The 26,619-nt window shown below is 38.8% G+C and overlaps 1 protein-coding gene across 4 annotated transcripts in view; it reads right to left on the reverse strand.

Moving 5' to 3' along the window:
* SLC9B2 (solute carrier family 9 member B2) overlaps window positions 1–26,619 on the reverse strand; it is a 504,139-nt gene that overhangs the window by 98,603 nt on the left and 378,917 nt on the right. For all 4 annotated transcript variants that reach the window (XM_044062120.1, XM_044062122.1, XM_044062121.1 and 1 more), the window contains exon 10: window positions 18,349–18,457. In XM_044062120.1, coding sequence (XP_043918055.1) covers window positions 18,349–18,457 — 109 coding nt within the window. The remainder of the gene's footprint in view (window positions 1–18,348; window positions 18,458–26,619) is intronic.

Below are 26,619 nucleotides of genomic sequence, written 5' to 3' on the forward strand. Positions count from 1 at the left end.
ATTGCTTCAGAGGACACTGTGTGTGACAGGGCTCCCATGTCATACTCTAAGGAATCAGGAATATTTCTGTAAATGATGCACACAGTGGACTTCTTATGAGGGTCCCCAGTATAAGGTAGATACCAGGCACTGCCTTGCTACAGTGGTGGCTGCTGCAACAGACATCACCCACACATATCAGCAGTGCTGGCACCACTAGTGACCTAAAGAGGGCACCATCTTGACCTCCTTCATCAACTGAAAGAAGAGGTTAGAAAAAGAGCTACTGAGTTCTACACTGAGATAGGCATATGAGATAGGCATTTAACTGTAACTTAGTAATTAACTTCCAGGCCACATGCAGACACATTATTCATGTACATTAATTAACATTTTCTTTTATGTTTTGCAGCTCCTGAGTGATACAGGAAAAATGTCTCCCTTTCAAAGACATGCGGAGCATCACGGCCACTTTAAAGGACACATGATACCATCTTATAATTATTACAACAAGCAGATCTGTTAGTACTTAATAACAGCCACTCCCACCAAAACTATACACTTCCAGACACATCTGCACTATACAGACAAGCTACTGTGCTGTCCTACCTACATAACCAATGTGAGGTGACAGTACTTTTAAGGCAGGGATCATCTGCCTACCACTGCTTGTCCCCCCACCATGCATGTGTCTTTCCATACCATACATCTGTGGATTTGGCTCCCTACAAGTTTTGTCCATTGCCGTAGCCCCAACATTTCTACAGAGTGCACTAGTCAGACTGCCTGGCATACTGCAAGCACTGTCACATGGCAGTGCCCCTTTAACATGGTATACCTTGGACATGATTCCTCTTAGCGTAGTCTGTCATGTACTATTAGATAGGTTATACAATAGAAATTCACTGACAGTTGCTAACTGCTGCAAATGTTAAGACACTGTTATTTTTGCAAATGTTACTGTGTCCTGCTGACATGGTCCACATGTTGCCCTGCAGCATTTTTACACTTGGCCATGTCTGCTATGTACCTCCTTGTCCTTTGTCCATACAACATTGCACAATGGACAATCTACACCACCTTCCATGACCCTATAGTCCTGCCTTGCGCCACCTGCAATATACATCCATGATCACCTTTTAGTCTGGCATGTCAGATATAGCCCTCACATTGCCACTGCCTATCTAACAACATTTTCCATCTCTAGACAGTTTCATGCCTAATAATCTTACATGGACCTGCTCATGTTGTTCCTGCTCGCTCTCTCTCTTTCATGCTATGCTCCCTTTTTTTTTTTTTTTTACTTATTTGATGTTTGTTATTTTTATTTATGCCCAGTTCTATTACTATTTTATGCACATTCAGCCTTAGCTATGGCAGTGGTGTGACAGTAGTCATCTCACCATCAACATGCCCTGCCATCCAATGCAGGGTCTCTGGCTGCCTCCAGGCCTGCCTCTTCACAGTTGATGATGGTCATCCAAGCATGGGATAACCTGGAGGGTTCCACTGTGGCCTCCAGTGGTCTGCCACCAAGGGGGTTATTTTCTTTCTTCTGGGAACACTGCTGGTAGATCCCAATTTCTTACCTGGTAAGAGCTGGAGGAGGTGGTGATAGTGGTGGTGGACCACCAGCTTGACATTCACATTGTCTGCCTTGAGAGTACCCTTGTATGACTGGCAGAGTCTCACAGCTGCCTTGTCCAGCCCATCGGGCCACAGGTAGATGGGTCTATCAGGCAGAGCAGGGCAGTTGCAGATGGGACTGACCTTTGCCTGGACGCAGCCCTGGGCAATGTGAAAGACTAACCACCATCTCATGCTGTCACCCATCATGGTGTTCCTCTTTCTTGTGTTTCACTTCTCCCCTCACTTTCTAGTCCAGTCTGCACCATCACCATTTGTCTTTGTCTATGTTGCCCTGTGTCTCTCCTCTGCTTTCCCTCCTTTTGTGCAGGTAGCTCTCTTCTTGGTATTTATGTGTGTTCTTTGGTTGTCTGCACCCACTATCATCCCTAAACTCATTTTCCTGTGCACAACCTTCCCTTACTTATACCCCCCTACCCTTCTTTAAAAACAGGGCACCTGTCCCACATAAAAAAAAAGTCTACCCTTGCTTTCCCAACCATATCTCAGTCTTTCATTCTCCTAACCCTTCTGTGAATTCTGCTGTTTGCTATTTCCCTTGTCTAACTGTCTTATGCACCCATTTCCTCTTCATTAATATGAATGGAGACGTTGCATGAAAGTCCTTATTACGACTTTTATAGCAGCATGCCCTTGTGCACTTAGACATGCAAAGTCAGAGATACACTACAGGCGCTGTTTTGGGATCCATAAGTCATGTGAGTATCATTGCATTATGCTCCTCTTCACATGATCTATGTGTTTTCTGCTAGTAGATTCTTCAGTCAGATAATCTTTATTGTGCTAATTGCCTCCTGTCATTACCAGTCCACATAAGCTATATTTCTCAATGCCAAGGTTGATTTTCTCACAGTAATTCTTCTTTTACCTTGGAATGTTAAGTTACTTACATTCTCTATCATATCAGCATTTGACAGCATACTATGAGTTGAGTCAATATATGGTGTAAACCCTTTTATTATACCTGTCCCAGCAGCCTTCAAAGGCAAACTTCCTGCAGGAATGTAAGATGTACTGAAAACATCAAAAGCTGCACTGAAAACATCAAAAGCTTCTGGAACTGATAAAGTCAGTGTCCAACTGTAATTAAAATAAAGATGAGCATTATCTTTGCCAGACTTAAACAGCAAATCAGATGATCTACAGTAGATGGAGGTGGCCAAAAGAAACAATTTCTTTCAGATCATCAGAGGCAAGGGTTTGTTTTTCTGCCCCACTGATCCAGAACAAACTGCTCTAACAAAGAGTATTTTTGCAGCACACACACTTAAAGCATCTTGTTGCAGCAATTCAGATTTTTTTCTCTCCCTGGAGCTGCTCAGCTCTCAATGGCTGTGACCCGTAAAATGTTAGGTTTTGAGACTCCGGGACTGTTGACTGTGTGGGTACTGAACTCTGTAGCAGGTGACTGTATTATTAGCTGGTGTGTGGCCAGTTTGTTTTAAACTGAGTTCTACTCTTCCCATTTTTTTTGCCTTAAGTCTGCTTGAATCTTAATATTTAGTATGTGAGGGTGGATTATTTTTGTTCTGGTTGGGTTATGTGCTGCTTAAATAGTTTTTGTAGGAATGTTTTTTTTTTTCAGTTTTGTGTCACAGAGAAAGATAAAGTGCAATTTTAAGTCGCATCTGTTAATATATTATGCTTTGTTAGTTTACTGTGGAGTGCTTAGGTAAGCAGGTAAGTAAGCATTATAATAAATGTAAATGAATGAATGAATGTTCATTTTAACAGAGTACTGTACATTACCGCTACAGTGTGAGTGTATTCAAGTACATGTGCTGTGAAGAAAGTTGAATATATTAATTCCTTTTGGTTTATCTTTGTCAAATATTTGAGCTCAATCAAATAAATGGATAATCTGGAACTAAGCAGTTGGGATATTAAGCCTTGTATTAAAGCAGCTGGCGACAACTGACATTTTACCACAGTTAATCATAGCTCTACAATGGATTGTATGTGTATGTGTGTATACATTCATTAAAACACAACATTTTTTTTTAACAGAGTGACGTGTTTTACATACAGTTTTTATGACACCCATTAGCGAAGGGGGGTTAAATCTTTTTCATAATACCAGAGACTACAAAACTACTGCCTGGTTGTGACATCTTTGTGGCACCTATACATCACTTATATATCCATCCACCCATCCATGACTTCTTTTTCCCATTTTTGAGCATGAGGTTGGGGTATCACTTCAATAATAACACTCATCTAGAGCTACAGTGCAGCAAGCCCTGCTGCAGACCTGCATATTACTGTCATACTGAATGTCACAATAATTAAAAGTGCAACAAAATATAAATTAAATAAAGCTCTGGTTATGTGACAACAGTATTAATACAGACTGGTACCTTGATCATAGTCAAACACTGGATGTGTACCTTGTCAAAAATGTTTAGTCTGTAAATGTTCAGGTCTGAATTCCAACCTCTATCTGTCCGTTTAATTCTCCAAGTCTTTTGGGCTTTCAACACCATGATGGGAATGAATCCTATTCTTAAATCTGGGCACAATTAGAGTTCATGAAATTAGTATTGTTTCAGTCTTTGATGCTAGCCAAGAGCGCTCTTCTCAGCACCCACAATGTGCCCAGAATTGCCTCCTTCTGTAACTCATATGTGTTGCATGTACTGGTAGTATATCTAAGTACAAGTGTAAATTATTTTTAGTAGATCCATTGCTCCTACTACTATTGGAACTGTCTGGGTACTTTTCTTCAACATTGCTCTCATTTCTACCTGCAAATTCTGGTATTTTATGACTTTGTATCTCTCTGTACATAAGACACTGTAATCACTGAGTGTAGCAATTTTAATGATCAATGCTATTTTTTGTCATTTTTTCCATGAACTACTATATCTGTTTTTCTCACATCTATTTTTTAAACTGTTGGTAATGGGTGATCCCATGTGATATAAACTTCATAATTCTCTATAATGCTTTTGGTTCATGTTTCTAATGTTTCTCAGCTATTATTATATTGTAATCTTTGCACAATCCCCGATGCAGCAGTCTTGCCACATGATAGTGCCATTCAGTATAAATGCCATCTGCCATGAGTGTATCACATCAAGCAACAAGATGTTTGACTGCTTCTACTTCTTTTTTTCACAGAACCTGCATTTGTGTGTTTCTCCCACCCTTTTGATGGATTTTAAACCAATGTGTACATAGCCCACTACCTTTGGTTGCCATTACTAGCATTCTTCTTTTGGTTCATCTCCCCTGCATCAAATCTTGGTTGATATGGTGCTGTTCCTGGAGATCTCTGTACTTGCCACTATGTTTATGGCTTTTTCCAATTTTCCTTCCTTCTCATTTCATTCTTTTCTTTATATTCTTCCTTTTGTTTTCTGGCACATTCATTTGCTGTCTGATTTTGTCTACTATTGGTTTGATTCTCATTTCCACCTGACACACAAAAAGCTTTTGAGAAACTAAGCAAAGATGTCATCGTAGACTTCTCGTATTTTAAAACGTTCACTATGTTTAGATCTGATGACATTAGATATGTATGCAGTCCCATGATTGCAGCTCTATACATATAATCAGTTTTGAGGTGGTCCGTACCTCCTTCAGAGCAAGAAGTATGTGATCTTGGTATACACTGATTTTTATATATCATCTGATAAGCATGAAGCGTTTTTCTTAGTTTTAGGTCCATTCAATCCAGTACTTTTTTGGAACCAGTTGATCACCCAAAACTGTAAGTTAGAACAGGAAGAGCTTGGACTTTATTCCTAAATGTCAAGCCTGTTTTCAATATCAGTTTTAGTCTTCTCAAGTATTCCTTACTGAGCTTTATTCGCATTTGTTAATGTTTCACTGCTGATCCTTCATCAGTTCCCAAATTGTTATACACTCCATCATGTTCAAGTCCCTTTATATCACATTCCTGCCCAGACTGAAACTTTCTTGGTGCTGCAGTATACCTGTTTTAAATGCTGCTTTTACACATTTATCAAGACCAAATGCCATTCTTATATCATTTGAGAACGTTTTAACCATTTTTAGTTGTACATTCAACTCCTCATCTGATGAACTATGCAGTTTTAATTCATCCATAAAAGGGAGATGAGAAATCTTTAAACATGGTTGTTTTTTTGGGAACAAAATTGTAACCATAGCCAAATCTGTTATGTAAACAGCTTAAATCTGTCCTCATAAGCTGCTAGCAATGATACTGAAGACTTATCAGAGGAGTCTCACAATTCTGTGTGTTACTTTTCTGTATGGTTACCAAAACAGATAAATACCCATTACAAGAAACAAACTGGCAACACTTGGTGCTTTGCATGCATGCAGTGATGCAAATATTTCATACTGACACTTGTCATTTTACATACATGCAGTCATATAAGTACTTGACTCATAAATAATGTTAATTATGCCAAGATAACTGTAAAGGACTGCTATTTTCTTATTTCATTTCAGTTGATACCATAGTTATACTGTCTTCGTATTTCATTTCAATTTATACTATATTTGTTTTTGAAAATGTAGTTCTGTTTGTACATTTTACTACAGTGGAGCTTTTCTCCCTAAGTCTCTACTGAAAGGGGGCTGTCAGCCCAGATAAACTACTGCAGCTAACAAATGGAAATATATAAGTAAATGCAAACATACATCAATAAATGCATCAGTAAAGAAAGTCTTCTGCCCATTATACTATAGAAATGGCTTCTACCTCACAATCAACCTCTTAATGCTGTTAAACGTCCTTTCTGTCAATTTTGTGCAGGAGAATAAGGCTATAACCTTTGTCCTGCAATCCAATGTTAGATTCTTTCACTTTTTATTTGCCTGCTGAGTGACTTTACCAAGCAGTACTCCCACATCACCTCTGGAAAGAGGCTGCTATGCTTAGTGGGTTTTGATATTTAAATTAAAAAATATATCTAGTTTTAAATGGGGTTGCTTAAGTAGAAAACAGCACAGTACAAAACTAATTGGAGAAGAACGACAAATAGACAAATACAAACTGTGGCAGTAAGTGCAGAGAATTAAGGCTATGAACTGTTAATCAGCTACATCTCTAGTACAGAGTTTGATTCCCTCAGCTTTCATTTGCCCAGTGTGTCCTCCAGTGGTATGCCACCAAGAGGTTTGTTTTCTTTCTTCTGGGAACACAGCTGGTATGTCCCAATTTGTTACCTGGCAAGAGTAATTTAGGGTGGATGGGAATTTGGGCTAGGCTTCTAAATGGTCTCCTGGACTGCAGGCCTAACAACTCTCTATGGACCTATGACTGTCTCACTCTCTTGCACCTCTCTGCTGAGAGTAAGCAGCTCACTCAGCTAATGTATTACTAACATGATGAGCAGTATAAAGCGTGTTTTTAAAAACAAACGTCAAGTAATATAATACTACTGATGGTCCTGTGTCACTGCAAATCAAAGTGCATTGTACTCATAACTCCATATACACCTGCACTACAAAGGACACTGTGGGTCACCTCTTGAAAAAGAATCAAAGTAGCCAAGCTCAGTAGCGCAGAGAGCTGCAGCGCTGATTCCAACCCAAGTAACTGGAGTTAGATTAGCAACCCTGGCACTGGAGAATCCAGGCAGGAAAGTCACCTGTGTCCATTCAAAGGGAAGTCTATAGTGGGACAGAAACACTTACTCCCTGATACAATACTGCCCATCTTAAGACAATGATAGTGCTAGTGAGCTTATGCCATTGGGCCAACTCTGACACTTTCAGTGACAGACATTATTCTGTATACTCAAACGTGATGTTAGGGAAATGGAAACTTTTGTACAATGTGAAGACACTCACTGTGTAACAACCACCTGCCACACAGACACACAGACATACACACAGGCGCGCACACACACACACACACACACACACACACACACACACACACACACACACACACACACACACACACACACACACACACACACCTGCATCACTGTTAATTTAGCAACAAGATTTCTACCACTAAGAAAGTACTTACAGGCTCCATTCTAGGCTGCAAGATGTGGTATTTAATAAGCACGGGGTACATTTAGTAAAGTTATGTATGATGGGACTACTACAGGCAGGCACTGAACTAAAATCAGCTGTGAAAATGATCTGATTTAATTCAGCTAAAACTGATATGAAAGGGTAACTCAGAAGGCTGCAGTCTAACTTTGTGATTATTTAATTTTCTACTTGCATTTGTTTACTGGGATAATCAGTGTCATTAGATACTTGTTATAAGGCATTAGAATCCCTTTTCAGCAAAGGCCTGGGAAAAAAGCTCCACTAGTCATTTATAACATAGATAAGCAAACAAACAGTGTAGTGAAAAAAAACATAATAGATGAATCTTTGGTATTCTTTAATGATATAACAAGTTTAGGACAGCAAAACAGCAGTATGATACATTGGCACAATGTAATATAGCACGTGATTTGAAATGTTACATGAAACTAGATAAAGTGAGACAGTGTAATAATAGTAAATTATCAGATATGGACTAGATGAAAGGAATATACTCCAGCAGAACAGCAACGAACAGTTATACCTGAGAAGTAGTTTAAATGTGAAAGAAGTTAAACTAGATGTGATACAAGAAATCTAAATGTTTACCAATATGATAGTGAGTAGTAAAGATATTCAGTATTAAAATAATAGTTTGGAGAAATAAAATGAGAAAAGTAACCATATACACTTTGTACGTGAGTTCTGATGAGTCACAGAGTTGATATTCTTAAAGACAGATTAAGTTTCTGTGCAGGTAAAGGGGAGCAATAAGGTGTTGAAGAGAGCCATAGGTTCCCTAGGCAATGAGCAGGAACAAATTCATGAGTCCATGAGAATTGTTTTAGCTCAGCTTTGAATATGTGAAGGTTTCTTTAAAATATTAGTGACAGAGGGATGGAATTCCAGATTTTAGCAATATAGTTGGGAATATAAGACATTACCATCTGAATTATGTGACTTGTGTCTTGCAAGAAATAGTTTATACCTATGATTCAATAAACTCTGTGGAGGCTTCGAGCAAAGCCTACATGGAGTTTCCATATATGTGCAATGGTGCATGGTGATTAGCAGTGAGCAGCGCATATTCATGCTGCTCACCGTGTTTAAGAGAGGTTTAGTGACCGGCAACAGTGTTACCAGCCAGGAAACCATGTAAGCTGTGAAGACTGGTAGAAAAGGGTGAAGGCTGCCAGCCTAGTCAAATATAACTTGATATATAATTCTGGCATTTGTAAATATAAATGTAAAATACAGGCTTGTGTCTTAAATGTAAAGAAATGCTGTTTCAACAATGTGGCAACATTGCCATCTGCTGTAAGGAAAACTAAGTCAAGCATTTCAAATCTTTCTTTTGAAATTAAAATGATTTCATCACTGCCTTTGATGTTTTACAATTCAACTCTGGTCCGGCTAGAGGAAGGCGTCCTGCCTATTGTTTTAAGGCTAAAGTTAATGACCAGAATTTACATGTGGAATGTCCTTTATTGCTCTAAGTGTAAACAAATGTAAATGCAGTTAATGTGTAGCCTGGGAACTCCAGGAAGGGTGAAAAAGATGATGTAATGTTTATCAGAACTGGAGTCTCAATTTAAACAGTGAGAACAAGAGATTGTTAAGCATTTTTGTCTGACTATCTAACTCATCAGCACTGCCTGTGTCTTAAGTAAGTTATCTTAGAAGTATGTTTTCTTGTAGTAATAGCTAGGAATTAGAAAAATATTAGACTAAGTGTTTTTCTGTTATGTCAGAACTGTATTACTGAATTATTTTAACTTTCTGTGTGATCTCTGAACTCTTGAATAGCACTGTGGTGTAGTAGTATTGTCTTGTGTTTTTAGTATTTATTATTAAATATTTTTAAACCCTTTTCAACTGTGGCTGGTTTATGTGGAGATAAATTAAGCTCTAGAGTACACTGCATGCTTATAAGTGATCCTGTAATAAGCCTTTCTAATAAGCCTTGATTGCTTAAGTTACACTACTACTGGATATTAATATTGCACAGAAATAATTGGACACCCTTTTAAGGGCCTTTGGGTAGCTGATAATTATTAGCTGGTGGTGGCAGTAATTAGTACCGTATAATCTGGGTATAGGGGCACAGCTGGAGAATCTGTGTTAGCCTTTCCCAGGATTGTCTGTGAAATTGTATAAATACTTATCTCAAAGTGTTTGTTTGCATGTGTGTGTGTGTGTGTCAGCTACCTGGGCAGGGGCACGAAGCACTGGTTGGACAGAGAGGGTACTGGAGGTTAGCTTGCCAGCTAGGCTGAGATCTGGACCATATAGCTGTGCCAGTTGGGAGTCTTATTGGGAACCTGGGGAGCAACCAGCCCCAGACTGACTGTGATCTCTGTGTGCACTTAAGGGAAATTGTACTTTACTGTGTGTATTTATTATCCATTCCTCTTATATGAGATGCCCTCTCTGGTGTTAGTGGTAAGGATTGAGGCTCCTTGATTGCCAGGCCAGGGTGGAGGCATAACATAAGCATACATGGATAGCACTCCTGTTTAAATCAGAGCACTGATGGTCCAAGTTTTGGATGGAGTGCCACAATGATCACCAGGGCTACACAGATAGTTCTCAATGTCTTAGTGCAAGACATCTGGACAAAGGCCAACATAATGGGGGGACAATCACCCAGAAATAGGGACATATTTGACATATAAGTGCCCTATAGAAATGTGCTAGAATAACCACAAGTTTGTGTTAAGATACATGTTCTGAATTATTTGAAGTCTGAAAATCAAATGTATGTAATTACTGAGTCACATCAGTCCTGAGATCATTCCAGTGATATGGCATAAACCCACAAATTTGATAAGGAACGCATCTGGACATTCTGTGAAAATCTGGACAGTTGAGAGATATCAATGTTATTCTATATGGTCCAAACACCAGCACAGGACAGTGTATTTACAGTGCAGAGTATTGTGATATCCCATTCCTGGCACTCTGTACTGAAGCTGTGTAGATGATCTGTATGGTACCTGGTCTGCCATGTAAAATAAATACTCAGGGGAAGTGTATGTATTGAATACAGACATACAGATGAATTGTACGAATGAACACAGGGAAAGAGGACAGGTGAAACAACTTAATGTACAGCAGATGAGGGCATGTCAATGGAAGATGGTCGTAGCAGCAACACTAACTGCATACCTGTATGGTACAGTAGGGACTGCCCAGTGAAAATGTCTATTATGTAACTGTCACACAAGGTAACATAAATGGGGAAGATGTCTGTGTGAGGTAAGCATCCTTACTTGAAGAATGCAGAGGACATCTATCAGGGATCTGACATACAATTGGGGTAGTGCATACTGTGAAGCTGTGCAAACTGATTTGCCTGAGTATGAGCGTAATCTCAACAGAGGTCTCCAGTAAGTGTGACATGGGCAAAGGCTCATGGACAACATTAAAAGAACTAACCATAATCATGGACAATATCAGAATAATACCACCAGTAACCCCATGCCTCTGACATAGCGTATGTGATTCAAAGTGATAAGAAATGATTCTGCACAAACACACGTATACAACTATTACAATACATCCACACTCTATGAGAGTAATCATGCACACTGTCCTGGCACCGTAACATCTGCTCTGGAGGTGTTGGGAGGGACATTGCTATACCTGTATGTGACATTATGAGCAATACAGGCTAGTTGACTAGTGTGCATGCCATATATATATATATATATATATATAAGGCACAATCCACTGTCACAAATGTTATCCATGCCATTAATGTTGTCCAACACCTATGTATGTACTGTGTGCATCACCAGAACAGGTCGCACACATGCATCTGGTTTAACAATTTGATGGGTGTTCTGTACCATCAGACAGTCATGTTTATGCCACAAAGATAACACCTAGGTATGGCCAATAACCTGTGTGATAGCTCACCATGACAAAGTGATACACTTCAGTTATACATCAGTGGAAGATGTGTAGGGAGGTACATGAAGAAGGGTGCATTGTATTCAGTTACTGCTGTGATGAAGGCTGGGAGCTATGGAGGTATTATGGCCTCTAATGTGGATGTCCTTCATATACTCAGTACTTGTGTTAGATACAAACGAGTAGTCAGCACTGTGACCACATGGTGGTGGATGTTCCACTTATTATCTACCCAGGACACAGGTCACATACCTACTGATCTGATTATAGGGTGTGATGTCCACATGATACTTGGGTTGTGTGTTTGTTTTCCTGACATAACAAATTCCCCCATGTTTTCTTGTCATTGCAGGTGTTGTCATGGCTGTGGCAGCAATCTTTGGTATGTGTTGATACTGTCTGTATTATATTAATATCGCAGTTGGTGTCAATGATTGCCCACAATTTGCAGTCTTTCAGGAAGCTGTTTGGAGTAAGGATGTGTATGTCATATGTGATGTCCATCACTTAAATAACGGGGAAAAAGGAAAGGGCCTAGCAGATAGTCTTGATGTACGGACCTGTTTACTGGACTTGAGATACAGGTTATTTCACACATTTCAACATAGTAAGATGCCACATATGTGATACACTGATATACCCACTTGGTGATATACCTGTTTATGGCCACATCTGACAGTGTTGACTGAATACCTCGGTGTGGATTTGTGTCAAATGCCTTGGCCTGGTCAAGTTCTACAGGATGATAGTGTTGTCATCATGCATGCACTTGATGACCTCTTTGAGGACATTTATCAGATGTAACAGACATGATATGGCATTAACAACTCACACAGCTCTGCTGCACACAGTCGGATATTACTAGTGTCCATTTAGAAAATGTCCATGATAACATTTTGGTCTATGTCACAGTTGAGGAGAGTCGGGATGTGTCTATACATGCAAGCATCAGGTGGTGTCCCACCCGACTCAGATTGATGTACACCCTTCTATGGGAACATAGACTGTGTGGAGGGTGTGTTGAAGTGTGTATTCAACCATATCAGGAAGGTGTATGTGCTGAGTCACACCACAGACAATCTGTGATGTTATCACATACCACTGATTCTGTGTGATAGGCCTGGATGAAGGTAACAACAGTGCATACTGCGTATCTTGATCTGGCCTAGGATTTTGATACAATCCCCCATGTAGGTATCATTAAGAAACTCTCCCATCTGGGGATTAACCCTTACATCACTAGATGGTTAATCAACTGGCTCACTGACAGAAAACACACTGTGAAAGTTGGTGAATCAACCTGTACCATTAGAGCTGCCACCATTGGCAAAGCCCAGAGATCTGAGCTTGGCACTTTATTGTTTTGTTTGGAATCAATTTCCCAACAGTTCAGGTGAAAGTATATGGCCTTTGGCTTTCCACCTTTGCTGATCATTGCATATTGGGTGCAATCACTGAGTCCACCAATGATGATAACATACTACAGGAGGAGCTAACTATATATATAAATGATTGGTGACAAAGACACACGGTATAAAAATAAATGCAAAAATGTGTCTTTATTTTGCCCTTCTGAAAAGTAGAATTCCATGCTAATTACAGCATTGACAACAGTCCTGTTATGATGAAACCCAGTGATACAAGCACTGGGAACACATATAGATAGCAATCTGAACTTTGACCATGAAGTGTCCACACTCATATTGAAAGCCTATGTTGTGTATGCCAGATCTTAGGATTGTATAACAACACTGTACTTGAACCTCATCAGGACACTAATAGAGTATAATGCTCTGTTTTCAATGTACCTCACCAGACACATGCATCAGCTGGAGAGGACCACAGGGATTCCTCATCAAGAAAACAGAGGGCCTACAAACCATGTCATGATGTATGTGGGTAGACTGAAAGCCATGTCACTGTAATCTGTATCATATAGGATGAGGTGACTTCTGCCTGGTCTCCAGGCCAGTTTCTGACCCTACTCTGGTGGGAGTAGTGCATATCCACAAATCAGATACAGCTGATAACATCACCAGTGTCTGTTGAGGATAATATGGCAATAACAATGTTCCACATGCTGGTATAAAAGGCTCTCTGCAATGTCAAGCAAGAGCACAAACACACACACACACATACACACACACAGTTGACTGCAGTGAGAATAGACCCCTACCTATCTAAGTACATAGACTACAGACCTCTGTATTTAAGGCAAGTGCTACAGCTCAAGTGTAGCTGGAAATGTCTCAGACAGTACTTTACAGCTGATGACATCATCAGTGTCGGTTGAGGAGAATATGGCAATAACAGTGTCTCACATGCTGGTGTAAAAGGCATTCTGTAATGTCAAGCAAGAGCACACACACACACACACACACACACACACACACACACACACACACACACACACACACACACACAGTTGACTGCAGTGAGAATTGAACCCCTACCTAAATACACAGACTACAGAACTCAGTACTTTACGGAAGCATCATGGCAAAAGTCTGACTTTTACAAGCCAACAGGTCAACTTATACTGGGTCACATCAGCAGGCCATGTTGGAGAGAAGATGGTGGGAGGCCTGCATGAAATGGATGTGTAGGCAAGTGCAACTATCAAAATACTGTCAATCCATGGCAATGGAGTAGTAACTGTAGGATACGCACTTCTGCTCTTCTGTCTAGACACACACACACACACACACACACACACACACACACACACACACACACACACACACACACACACACACACACACACACAGTTGACTGCAGTGAGAACAGAACCCCTACCTATCTAAGTACACAGACTACAGAACTCAGTACTTTACTCAAGCGCCATACCACAAGTCTGACTTTTACAATACAACACTGCAGGTCAGCTTATAGTGGATGACTTAAGCAGGCCATGTTGGAGAGAAGATGTTGGGAGGCTTGCATGTGTTCATAGCTTCAAAGGTTTTTAGGAGGTTACTAGCCTGATGGCCATTGTTAGCACAGAGATTTTGTAACCAGCACTGACTGGCCCTGTACATGAGGAACATAGTTGCCACCCCAGGGGTGAATTTACAATCACCTACCTAATCCAGTTGTCAAGGTTGTGCTTGGATAAGGTCATTGAGGAGCACTGCTTTACATGCGGTGGGAGTCTATTACAGAGGAGTGACAATCACTGGAAGCTATATCTGTCTCCCCAGCATGTACTGTTTATGTCACAGGCTAGGGTGAGATCCCTGGAGCAAGTTATTCTTGTCCCATTTGATTTGCAGATGTCCAGCATTTACAGTATAACAGGGTCTGAGACTGTTCTGTAGGCCAGGTATATGTCACTTCTCAGCAGCCTGCATGATACTAGTACAGTGGCAGTCCGTTTAGTCTTTCCATGTATATCATGTTTTTGAGGCCCTGGACTTTCCTGGTCACAAACCTCTGTGTTTTCTCTATTTGCTGCATGTGTCCATTTAGGTACAGACAGAAGGAAGCACTGTACTCATTTAGTAGTCTGATAAGTGTAGAGTACAGCAGAGCTATGACCTCCTTAGTCTTGGATATGATGGCCTTATTTATGAGGTGCACAATGCAGAATGTCACATAGTGACTGAAGTGTAGATTGCTATCAACATGTGTTCTCAAGTCTTGCATCACTGTGTTTGGGCTTAGAGAGGTGCTACATATATCATAATTAGCAGAGGTACTTCATTGTCAAAGGGGAAAATGAGGCATTTTTGCTTTAAGGTTCAGTCTGTGAGTATGGCACTAATCACCAGCAGCTGGAGACCACAGAGGTACCTAATCAAGAGGATTACTGGCCTCAAACAGTTGCCCTATGCAGCACAATTGAAAAAGCTAAGACTGTTCTCTGTTGCATACCGCTTTCTCAGAGGCGATCTCTGTCTAACGTACAGAGCCATGTCCGAATTGTTGAACATGTTCCATCTTAGCAAAACCAAATCTACTCGAGCTACACGCTCTAGGGATATAAACCTCAACACAACAATGAATAGAACATGCTGGAGGGATAGATTCCCTTCGCAGAAACTTCCCTTACTATGGAACAGGGTCCCGATCTACATAAGACAGAGCCCCTCACTATCACTCTTCAAGAGGAACATTGATGAGTGGATGGGTAACAGAAAGTTCACACCGGGGATCACACCAACAGCACTACTAGATAGGGGCCAAGGGTACTAGCTGCTAGTACAAGGGTCTAGGGAACTACTAAAGGGGCGGTGAATACCGCACAACGTGGCTGGGGCTAATATATGCCATCAGGCAGATAGCCCAGTACCAATCTATGAACCTATGAACCTATCACGTGTCTGTATCTCCTTCCGTAATATGTTAACATCATTGAGGGACTCTATATCAATGAGTCCATTTGTCATCTGCAAACCTGGTAAGCCACAGGCCATCTACCTTTGCCTGGACTTCAGAGAAATAGTTTCCAAGCAGTTGAGGGCCCAGCACAGATCCTTGTGGTATTTCACTGGTAAGCAGTCTAGCGGGGGAGGTGCAGTCCCCAACTCTGACAGTGGGAACAAACTGTATAGGCCTTACTGAATCTGGGCTGTATCTTTTTAAGTGAAAGACATGTTTTGAGCTGATTACCAGCTGAGCTGTGTGACTTACATCTTGTGAGGAAAACTTTATGATTTGAATGAAGGGTATGTTTTGAACTGAATGATATTTTTTAACTCATTACAGCTCAGCAACATCTCCAGGTGTTTCTGCAGTTACAACCTACTGACACCTCTAGGCATCAAATATTGCTTGTTCATATTTGCCTTAATAATTACAAAAGCATTCTACATACAAAGTATTAAAATATTTAATCTTAAAGCTAACATAATGGCAAACACAACTGTAGTGATATCTGACCTCTGTCTAGTGCAGACAAAGAGACACTAATTGTTGTTCATATATTTATTTTATATTGTCAGATATTTTTCAAAGTATCTCATCAATCAAATAGCACAGATAGAACTGATTAGCTTTGTTTGAAAGCTCCCAGCTAAATGAATACAATTCTGCAGACAGTATACGTATAACATGAGTAGTTGCTGAGATATTGGAAATTGTTTGCAGACTATTATAAACAAAATCATTACTTTGTTTACTCTGACGTATACAAGCCAATTTAATACCTAGAATCTAAAGAATACTACCATTATAAAAATCATTTGTGCTGAAGACTTTGCCATTTGCACTTCTGTAGTAACCCCTATGGTTCCAGAGATATGAACATTTATTTGAAATGTCAGAACATGATTTGATTCTATCAAAGAGCTTAGGGTCCACCCACTAGAAGTTGCACTGCAAACTTAAAGACCCCCATTGGTGGGAATGAGCTATGGTTAGAATTCATTCATAGATTTATAGATATTCCAAGGCTACAGAGTCTCATGACCATTCTCATCTCACCAAAACCATCTCTCAGGCAGCACCTCCTTTCTCAAGGAGGGCTACACTGGTCAATCCTGGAGTAAATTTGTGGACACTCATCCAGTCATCTAATTTATGTTTAAAGGAAGATAGTGAGTTGCACTGCTTAACATGCAAGGGAAGCTTATTCCAGAGGTTTGGAAGATGCTGTTTTATAAACCTTTACCACCATTGTCCTTGTCATTATCTGTTGGTGAAGATTTAGGTTCTTGGATATAATACTGGTGGAGATACTGGATTTGCACAGAAACAGGAAGTACAGGACAATATTGTCTCCAATGGCTCAGTAAGCAAGACAGAGATCTCACCTCAAAAGACTTCAAGACACTAAATATAGAGATAGAACTTCCAGACTTTCTTGGTAGCTCATGAACTTTAAGCCTGTCATATTTTTGACTAGGATCCTTTGGGATTTTTCTAGCAGCTTGATATGTTTATGTGATACATTCCAGAGGGGGAACTCTACTCAATAAGTGGCCTGATCAATGCTGAGCATAAGGGAGTGATTACTTCTTTAGACCTTGATGATATTCCTTTGGCAATTAGGTGGACTAAATGAAAGGAATTCCTGACAATTGTTGTGACATGATGATCAAGAGAGAGAGAGAAAGAGGAACTACCAACCTCAAGTACCTACAACCCTAACTACATTTTCATTTACTAGAGTTGTGTTGTCTACACGGTATGATGAAAGGAGAAGCTGTCTACCAAAAGTGATGATGCTGTAGATTTTAGGATTTAGTCTGACACATTTTTAGTATGTCATGAGTTTACTAGAGAGAGTTCATTCTAGAGGGTTGGGTGTCACATGGTAACTTAACAACAACCCCCAGTTTACAATCATCTATAAACTTTGTTAGCCAGAGGTCTTGGCTCTCTTCTTAGTGATCTGAGAAGTAAATACCAAAAAGGAGACTTCTCGGCACCTAGCCCTGAGGAGCACCACTGCTCACTTTCATACTTTCTGATGAGACACCTGTCTAATTTATGGACTATACTGTGAGTTATAATTAGTTGAGAGTAAGTTAGGGGGTTTGATAGTTCAAGTCAATTAAGGTGTTTAAAGGCTGTACAATGGTAGAATCTGTGTGGTTAGTTAGCAGCAAGTTTTTTTACTTCTTTGTAGCATTGTTGTAGTTTGACTTTTTCAGCTGCCTGAAGACTAGTAAAAACTTGGCAAATATTTGCAAACACTTTAAAAAATATACGGTTTCATTCTAAAATGTGCAACATTGCACCACACATTACATCTTGAAATCATGCTGGCATACTATATCTCCACCTTTTGGCACCAGACCTGGAATATGTACAAAATGTTATGTTTTTCAGTGACAGAAAATCCACATAAAATCACACGCCTTTCATGATGTGTATGCTTACCTACAGTGATAGGTGAAAGAGAAGCAACTGTGACTTCTGCCCCAATTAAGCCAAATAGCATGGGTTGGAAGATATTCCACAAGGTACCAACAATATCTTCTACTGCACCCTGATAAGAACAAAAGGCAAATAAAAATACTTGTATCATAAATATTCATCACTTTTCATACACATTTAACTTGCAGGTTTGGTTGCATTAAACCTTTCATCTTCTTCCTTAAAGAGAGCAAGTAAATAAAACAATGCATGAAAGAAATGTTTATGATAGGATCTGTAGACCCAAACAGTCAAGAAAAGGTTAAAATTCCACCTCATGTTCTACAGAAGAGAGCAGGTAAGGCTTGTACTACCACTTTACTTTTCTTTTTGTTGCTCTCATAAGCACCCTCAAACATGGAGCAGTGAGTAGGTCAAAATCTTTGCTTTTTTAAACGAGAAACATCTTTATTAAATTATCATGCATGACATAGGCAATCACACATTTATATAAATGAAAACAAACCATACTGACATCATTTCAATTTCAAACATTGTACATCATAAATATTATACATCACTGTAATCTACCCAATCATTGTCATTCAAGCATTACATAATCATTCATATCCTGCCTTCATATAAACCGCATTCCTCCTCTACATGTGTTGTTCCCACAATTCCCATTTTTTCTATGTAATTTGCTTCTACTCTTTTTCTAAAAATCCCAATTCCAGTTGTTTTATCTCGGTTACTGCGGTGGTGGTGCTGCGGTAGCGTTGTCGCCTCACAGCTAGACGTTGTCCTGTTTGATTCTCAGCTAGAGCGTCTTCTGCGTGTAGACATGAGTGAATGGGCGTACCTTCATTGAAGGCTGTGCGTCAGGGCTGGCAAACTCGGCATGTAAAAATCTACTGCCAATCATTAGCGGACCGGAGTTCCGCTGTGGCGATACCTAACCGGGAAAAGCCGAAAGACAAACAAACAAAACTATATTCACTACTTCTAGTACACTTGATTTAGACCTTCATTTCCATTTTCTTTTAATTGCTTTTTTGGCAGCCACCATAAGTAGACTCAGCAATACCTTACTATTTTTAGGCAATTCCAATTCTGTACCATAGCTCAAAAAATAATTTCCTTAGACCAATTTGCTCACCCAATATCTCTTACACAGTAGGATACTGGGAATCTTTAAAGTCTGCCAACTCATTACACTCCCAGAAAATATGTTTGCAAGTACCTGTTTCTTCTCCATCACATCTCCAACATTTGCTGTCACCCTGAAGAAAAGTTATTTGGAGTCTACTTGGAGTATAAAAGTACCTATATAAACTCTTCCAAGCAAAGATCCTAAATCTTCTAGACTTTGTTGCATATTTAGGAGACATACAAATATCCCCCATTGTTTCTTTCTGAATTGCTTATTCAGTCTCTCTTCCTAATTGTTTCTAACTTCCTCTGATTGATTCTTACAATTATCAAGTAATATTTAAATGCTCTACTAATTATTTTTTTTAACAGCAGCTTCTGTTCTAGATTCTGCTAAAAACTCTACTAATACTGGTATTTCGCTTAGGATTCCCCTATTTTTTTCCCTTCACCTATACTCCATAGGATTCCCCTAGTTCTTTCTCTTCACCTATACTCCAATATCAATTCTTGACAGAGAAGACAATCCCTAGCCTGCTCTCCAAATAACTATTTGGCCTCTTCCCATTCTATTACCCTTCCCTTTCTAGTTATTTGCTCCCAATACCTTGGTTCTTTTGCCAGTTTTCTTCAATACATTCCGGCCCCCTCTTGCCTATTGTCTGTATCCCTAATTGCAGTCATCCCTATCAGCAAAATTTCCTTTCCCCATTCCCATGTTGGCTAAGTTCTTAGAATACTTTCTGCTACTTCATGAATATAATATTCTGTATGGTTATTGTTATTTTATTTTATTTATTTAATATTTGTTAACCAGGAAAGTCCGACTTGGAATGAGCCAATTTTCAGCGGAGGCCCAGGGAAAAACACTCTAAATGCATGTCTTTGTAACGTGGGAGGAAACCAGAGTACCTGGAGGAAACCCACACAAAAGCAGGGAGGACATACAGACTCCACACAGAAGGCACCCCAGTCAAGAATCAAACTGGAGAACCTCTTGCTGTGAGGCAACAACGCTACCGCTGCACCACTGCGCCATCCAAAGGATGGACGGATGCATCCAAAATCCCAGTTTTTCCTCGTTTCTTGAACTTCCCTCAGTTTCATCATCACCTCTTTCCAATTTGAATTATAGGTTTCTGCTTATTCTATGTATAGGAGCCTTAACTGTGTAGCTCTGAAATACCCCTTCAAATCAGGTAATCCCAAACTGCCTTGTTCTATTGGAAGAATCAGCTTATCCCACTTGACTCTTGCCATCTTCCCCTCCCAGATAAAATCCTTCAGCTCTTTATTAATTGCTATCTACAACTTCTCCGCTGGCTGAACAAATATGCCTGACCTGTGTATAAAACTAAAGGGACTAAAAACATTTTACCTGCTTGTACCTTGCTATCCATATAACACAGCTTCCAATTTCTCAGTTTTTGTGTTTCTTTTGTTTAGTCTCTTTCCACGTATCCTTAGCTGCCACACCAGAATCCTTTTTAATCCATACTCCTAAGTACTTAATTTTATCATGTTGCCATAAATATGGATACTGCTGAACCAACTTGTGTGTGGGTACATAATTTTTAGCTACTGCCTTTGTTTTAGCTTCATTAATTTTATATCCTGAAAAGAGATGAAACTGCCTCAAAATGTTCCACAACACTGAAATGTCCTTTTTCTGGTTTTATCAGGTATAAAATAATATCATCTGCAAATAGAGCCTGTTTTTCTTGACTCCCATACCAATTATATCCTGTATTTCTGAGTCCCTTATTTTCTTTGCCAATGGTTCTAAACATAATGCAAATAACAAAGGGGAAAGAGGACACCCCTGCCTGGTTCCTCTGCTCAAACAGAAATTATCAGAGAGGTACCCATCCACTTTAATTTTCACCTCTGATCTCTCATATATCCTCCTAATCAACCTTATAATTTTATCAGGGAATGCAAATGCTTCCATTGCCCTGCTCATAAACTCCAAGCTTACTCTGTCAAATGCTTTCTCTGTAGCAAAATCCAACAACAGTGGTATTTTATTACATTCTGCTTCCCTCTGGATCATCAATGTTCTGTTAATGTTGTCAAATGTTTGCCTCCCGTCCACAAAGCCACATTAATCCATTTTGATCAGTTTTAGCATCACCTTTGCCATTATAGATATAAACATTTTATAATCATGGTTTAGGATTGAAATGGACCTGTATGAAGCTGGATCTGATGAGTCTTTACCCTCTTTAGGTATTACAGCCACCACCGATTTCTAACAGGATGTTGGTGCTTCTCCTGCACTTAAAGTACTGTTAAACAAAACTCTCCAGATCTTTATCAGTTTTTTCCCTCCTCCAAACTTCCATAGGAATGCCATCTATTCCTGGGGACTTTCCAGTGGATTGGTTATGCATTGCCATTTCATCTGATCTCGTCCTATCCTGTTAGTAATTGGGCCTCATCTACCTCTAACCTTGGCATATTTACTTCTTCCATTAACATTTCCATTCGTACCTTTTCTTAATCTCCATATTTCTCTGCTTTATACAGACTTTCATAAAATTTCTGAAATACTTTCTAGCACCTCTACAGGATCTGTTGTTATCTTCCTTGTTATAGGCTCCCTAAACTTGATGACAACCCTTTCTACTGTCTGTTGCCCGAGTCGTTGTGCTAAAAGTTTTTATGCTCTGGTGTTATCAAAAAAAAAAAAAAAACAGTTGTTTATCAGCAATCTTTCTAAACTCCTGCATATTATCAAGGCAATCTCTTATTTTCTCTTTGTATTCTGCAATTGCTCCTCTTCTTGTTCTGTGAGATTTCCTCTATTCTGCAATACTTAAACATTTCAGTCTCTCTAATTTATATTACTTCTTAACCATATCTCTCTCTTTTATTTCCACCCTATTTTTAAACTCCACTTTAATTGTATCCCACTCCTTAGCTATATTTTCAGAAGACATTTCTATCTTATCTAATAACTCCTGAACAATTTCCAGTATCCATTCCTTAAATTCCTCTCTTTTCAACAGATAGGTGGAAAAGTGTTGGTGTTTCATTTTTATTTCATTACCCTGCATTTTTAGTTATTAGTGGCACGTGATCTGAAGGAGTTATTGAATCCGTATCAAAATTTTCAATGAAATGCACATGTTCCTGTGAAATGTAAGTTCGGTCTATCCTAGGCCAATTTTTGTATTTTGGGGAATAATACGTAAATTAATGCCGAACTCCTACTACTGAATTCACATCTTCCTTGCCAAATATTTTCATATATTTCTTCAAAAATATACCCTTCTTTGTTATATTTTCTCTTCTGGGCCCCCAGACACATCTTCACTGTTGCAAATCAAATTCCATTCCCCACCTATAAAAAATATTCCCTGCTCAAAGCTGACTATTTCTCCCAGAATTTTCTTATGCTCCATTATAGCAGTTTTAAGTGGAATATAAATAACTGCCAGTGTAATCCTCCTCCCTTGCCAGTAGCCCCTTAGTACTACAAATCTACGATTATTATCTTTTTTATCTTCTATCACTATTGGAGTTCCTCTAGCAATTAATATATGTATACCTCTTTTCCTTTCTCACAGGTATTCCACTGAATAACAGTCCTGAAAATCTTTCTTTATCAAATTCACATGTTCACTTCTTTCCAAATGTGTCTCCTGTAGCACAGCTACTTGCACTCTACATTTTAATATGGTCCACTACTCTTTTTTTGTATGTATCTGTGAGACCATTTACATTTAAAGATAATATAGAAAGGCTCATTATGTTAAATAGTTATTATTTCCACCTTTATGCATAACAGTGTTTTGTTGAATATCCAGTTCCAGCTTTTGTGTTACATGCATACAGTAATGTTTGGCAGGTTGACTTTTTATACAGTTATTTCTTGCAGTATCCATTTGAGCCTATGTCACATTTTACAAACTTGTTTTTTTGAAAGCCCTCAAACAAAGAAAATAGACCCTCAATACACCCCATTAAACCTATTACCTTAACACTAACACACAAAACTATGTCCATCTTCAAATACTGAAGTTTTATTCTCCTAATAGGAACAATTTCCCAAACTGACAGCAACACTCAAAGACTTGGGTTAACTTAAAAAGAAGGTTATCCACGCTAAGATGCATGAAACAAGCCTATGCTTCTACTAATTGCTGTCTAGTTTTGTCTTATCTTTATTGCTCTCCCAGATTGGGAAAACACTTGAATGCTTTCAGAAAACATTATCTCCTAGCCATCAAAAAAAAGAAGTATTCTGTTTTTACTGCTGTTTATCAAATTTTCTCCATGGAGACATGAGAACCAGATATAGAATTGCTTCTACAGGCATTTGTTTATTTGTTTATTTGCTAGAGGAAATATTTATTATATTCAATGTTCTTTATTTATTTGCTTTCTATTAAAATGTGTTGCTAGATCAAGCCAAGGTCCTTAATCCAATCATCCCCTATGCAAAAATGAAAAAAAAGCACATCAATTTTTCTTGTATCATGCTCTTTTTGATCAGACATTTCTTCTTTTTTTTACATTGCAGTGCCTACATTCTTAAAAGTGAAAGAGGAAAGAAGGGAAAAAACAGGGGCATCTGTTTATTTTAGTATCACCATTACATCTGAAAATAGCTGTGAAAACATTACTTTATAGCATGCAGATTATATCATGCATTATAAAAATACTACCATTAAGAACAAAATTGTGTTTTACTTACAGTTATCGGTCTCCCTCTTACTTTGTAATCCTACATTTATTTGACAATTTCTGGTTGATGGCGTTATTCCTGTTTATCTCCATCTCTAATTCCAGTCCTTGTTCATTTCCAACATACTCTCAGTTCTTCTAGTCAACTCTTGTGCTATTTTCTGTCTCTCAAACATTTTTTTGTTGAAACACTGGAAAAGGTTTCACTGGCACAGTCTTTCTCTGAGGTCTTTATTATCAGACGAAAAAGAAGCAGAATCTCCTTCTTTTCACAGCTCACTTTTTTGCATTTCCTCCTTAGCATGTGCTGCATAAAAAAATATTTTTGTCCCTCCAGGAAAGAATACTGTGAAGATAGCTGAGTACGGCAGTTTGAATCTCATGCCTGCTTCTCAACATTCCCTGATTAGTGGAATAAATTTACTCTTCTTCTGCATGGTGTGCAGTGAGTAATCATTTTCCTGAAACACTCTACTGTCTCTCACTTTTAGTATTTTGACTTTCTGCCACAGTTTTGTCAGAATCAACTCCTGCTGGTAGGATTCCATCTTTACTATTAAAGGTCTATGTTGCTTTTCTCATGGCCAGGTTTGGAGCATACACATGATGTGCCCTTTCATTTATCAACTCCTGCTGTGGAATACCAGTCCAGTTGCTTACTTGTGCTTTCATAAAATTAATACAGTCTGTTCCTTCCAGCTTCTCTGGTACAGTAGAAAATCTCAGGTTTTCCCAATGTGCTCTGTCCTCTAATTCTATTATTTTTTGAGGCATCTCTTCTTGAGCAGTGTTATATTCAGCCAGCATTTTCTTCATTTCAACCTCATATTTTTTTTTCCAGCCTTTTGTTATTTGAGCTGATATACTCCATCAGCGTTTAATTTATTTTAAGCAGCTCTGAGTACAGTTTACTTATTTTCTTCCTCTAGGTTACTGGAAGTCATGTCTTGCATCAAAGCTAAAGCTTGCATTACTTTTAGCTGCATAATTCTTCCTGGTCATCTTTTTACTCACCTTTTGTGATTGATTTTCTTTCAGGTTCTCTGAATTTATTTTTTGCTGGCATCCATGCAGTACACTTACTAGCCAGTTACTGAAATTTACCCAAAACTATGAGTTTACTGACTCTCTTTTCTGAGTTTCTGTTTCCACATGGGGAGAGCTGAAATTAAGCTGCTACTCAATGTGCAGCCATCTTGGAAGTGAGATTAGGTAAAAATCTTGAGCAAGTTGCATAGTCTGCCTAACCAATACTCACTTCCAATGTCAATAGCTATGCTAATTTAGTCATGGCTACATGGGAGATGGCCTTTATCTTTGAACCTTTGAGATGGGAGCAAATAGTTTTTTATAGGCAATTTGTTGATGATCTGTTCCTCATATGGTGAGGAACAGAAGCAGACTTACAATCATTCTATCATGAGATAACTGTCAGTACTCATTTTCTTAAGTTTGATTTGAATAGATCGGATAAGGAGATAGAATTTTTGGATATCAAGATTTATAAAAGATCAGACAATGGCCTGAGCACAAAAATATTTAGAAAGGTGTGTTATAGGAATATGATGCTTTATAGAAAAAGCATGCATCCGAATCATATTTTCAGAAATATTGTGAAAGGCCAGGGCCTAAGGGCATTGAGATGGAATGCAGAAGATGCTGGTTTTATGGATGAATTAAATGCTTTGAGAACTAGATTTAATGAAAGGGAGAATAATGATAGTACTACAGAGGGTATACTTAATGAGATACCAAGTTTGAGGATGACTATAGACAAACCATATTTTTCCCATAATAGTAATACTTCCCTGAGGGGGAAGGGTTTGACTGAACAAGTAGTGCATATCCCCACTTATTATTCTGCTAATGTTAATTTGATAATGGACATTGTTAAGAAACATTGGTCAGTTTTAACTAATGATTCTGACATTAGGAGTATAATAGGTGATAAGCCCAGCTTTCTATTCAAGAACAGAAAGTCTTTCAAAGGGCTACTGTGATATCCTAAGGATAGGGTTGAGGCTCCATCCAAGGATATTATATATTGCACTTTTCCCTGCAACAAATGTAATTTTTGTAAATTTATTTATACTTCAGGCAGATTTTTACATCCAGACAGTGGAATATCCTACAAGTTCAAAACTGTGACTGATTGCAACTCGTTGAAAGTGGTTTACTTAGCTGTATGTTGCACATGTTCAGCTTTCTATGTTGGAAAGACCAATAGGAAGCTTAAGTTTAGGATTAGAGAACATATGCAAAACATTAAGTATGGTGTCATGACTAATGCTTTAGTGAAACATGTTTCTGTACATGACCATGCACACTGGCTTAGGTTTTTGGTTACTGAGGTTATCAAGGAAAATGAATGTGGTGGAGATTTAATGAATAACATAGAGACATCTGAGACTAGATGGATAGGTATATTAAGTACGGACATGGGAAAAGGGT

The sequence above is a fragment of the Protopterus annectens genome, chromosome 2.part1, assembly GCF_019279795.1.
Source record: "Protopterus annectens isolate FY-2018-M chromosome 2.part1, PAN1.0, whole genome shotgun sequence".
Classification (NCBI taxonomy): domain Eukaryota; kingdom Metazoa; phylum Chordata; order Ceratodontiformes; family Protopteridae; genus Protopterus; species Protopterus annectens.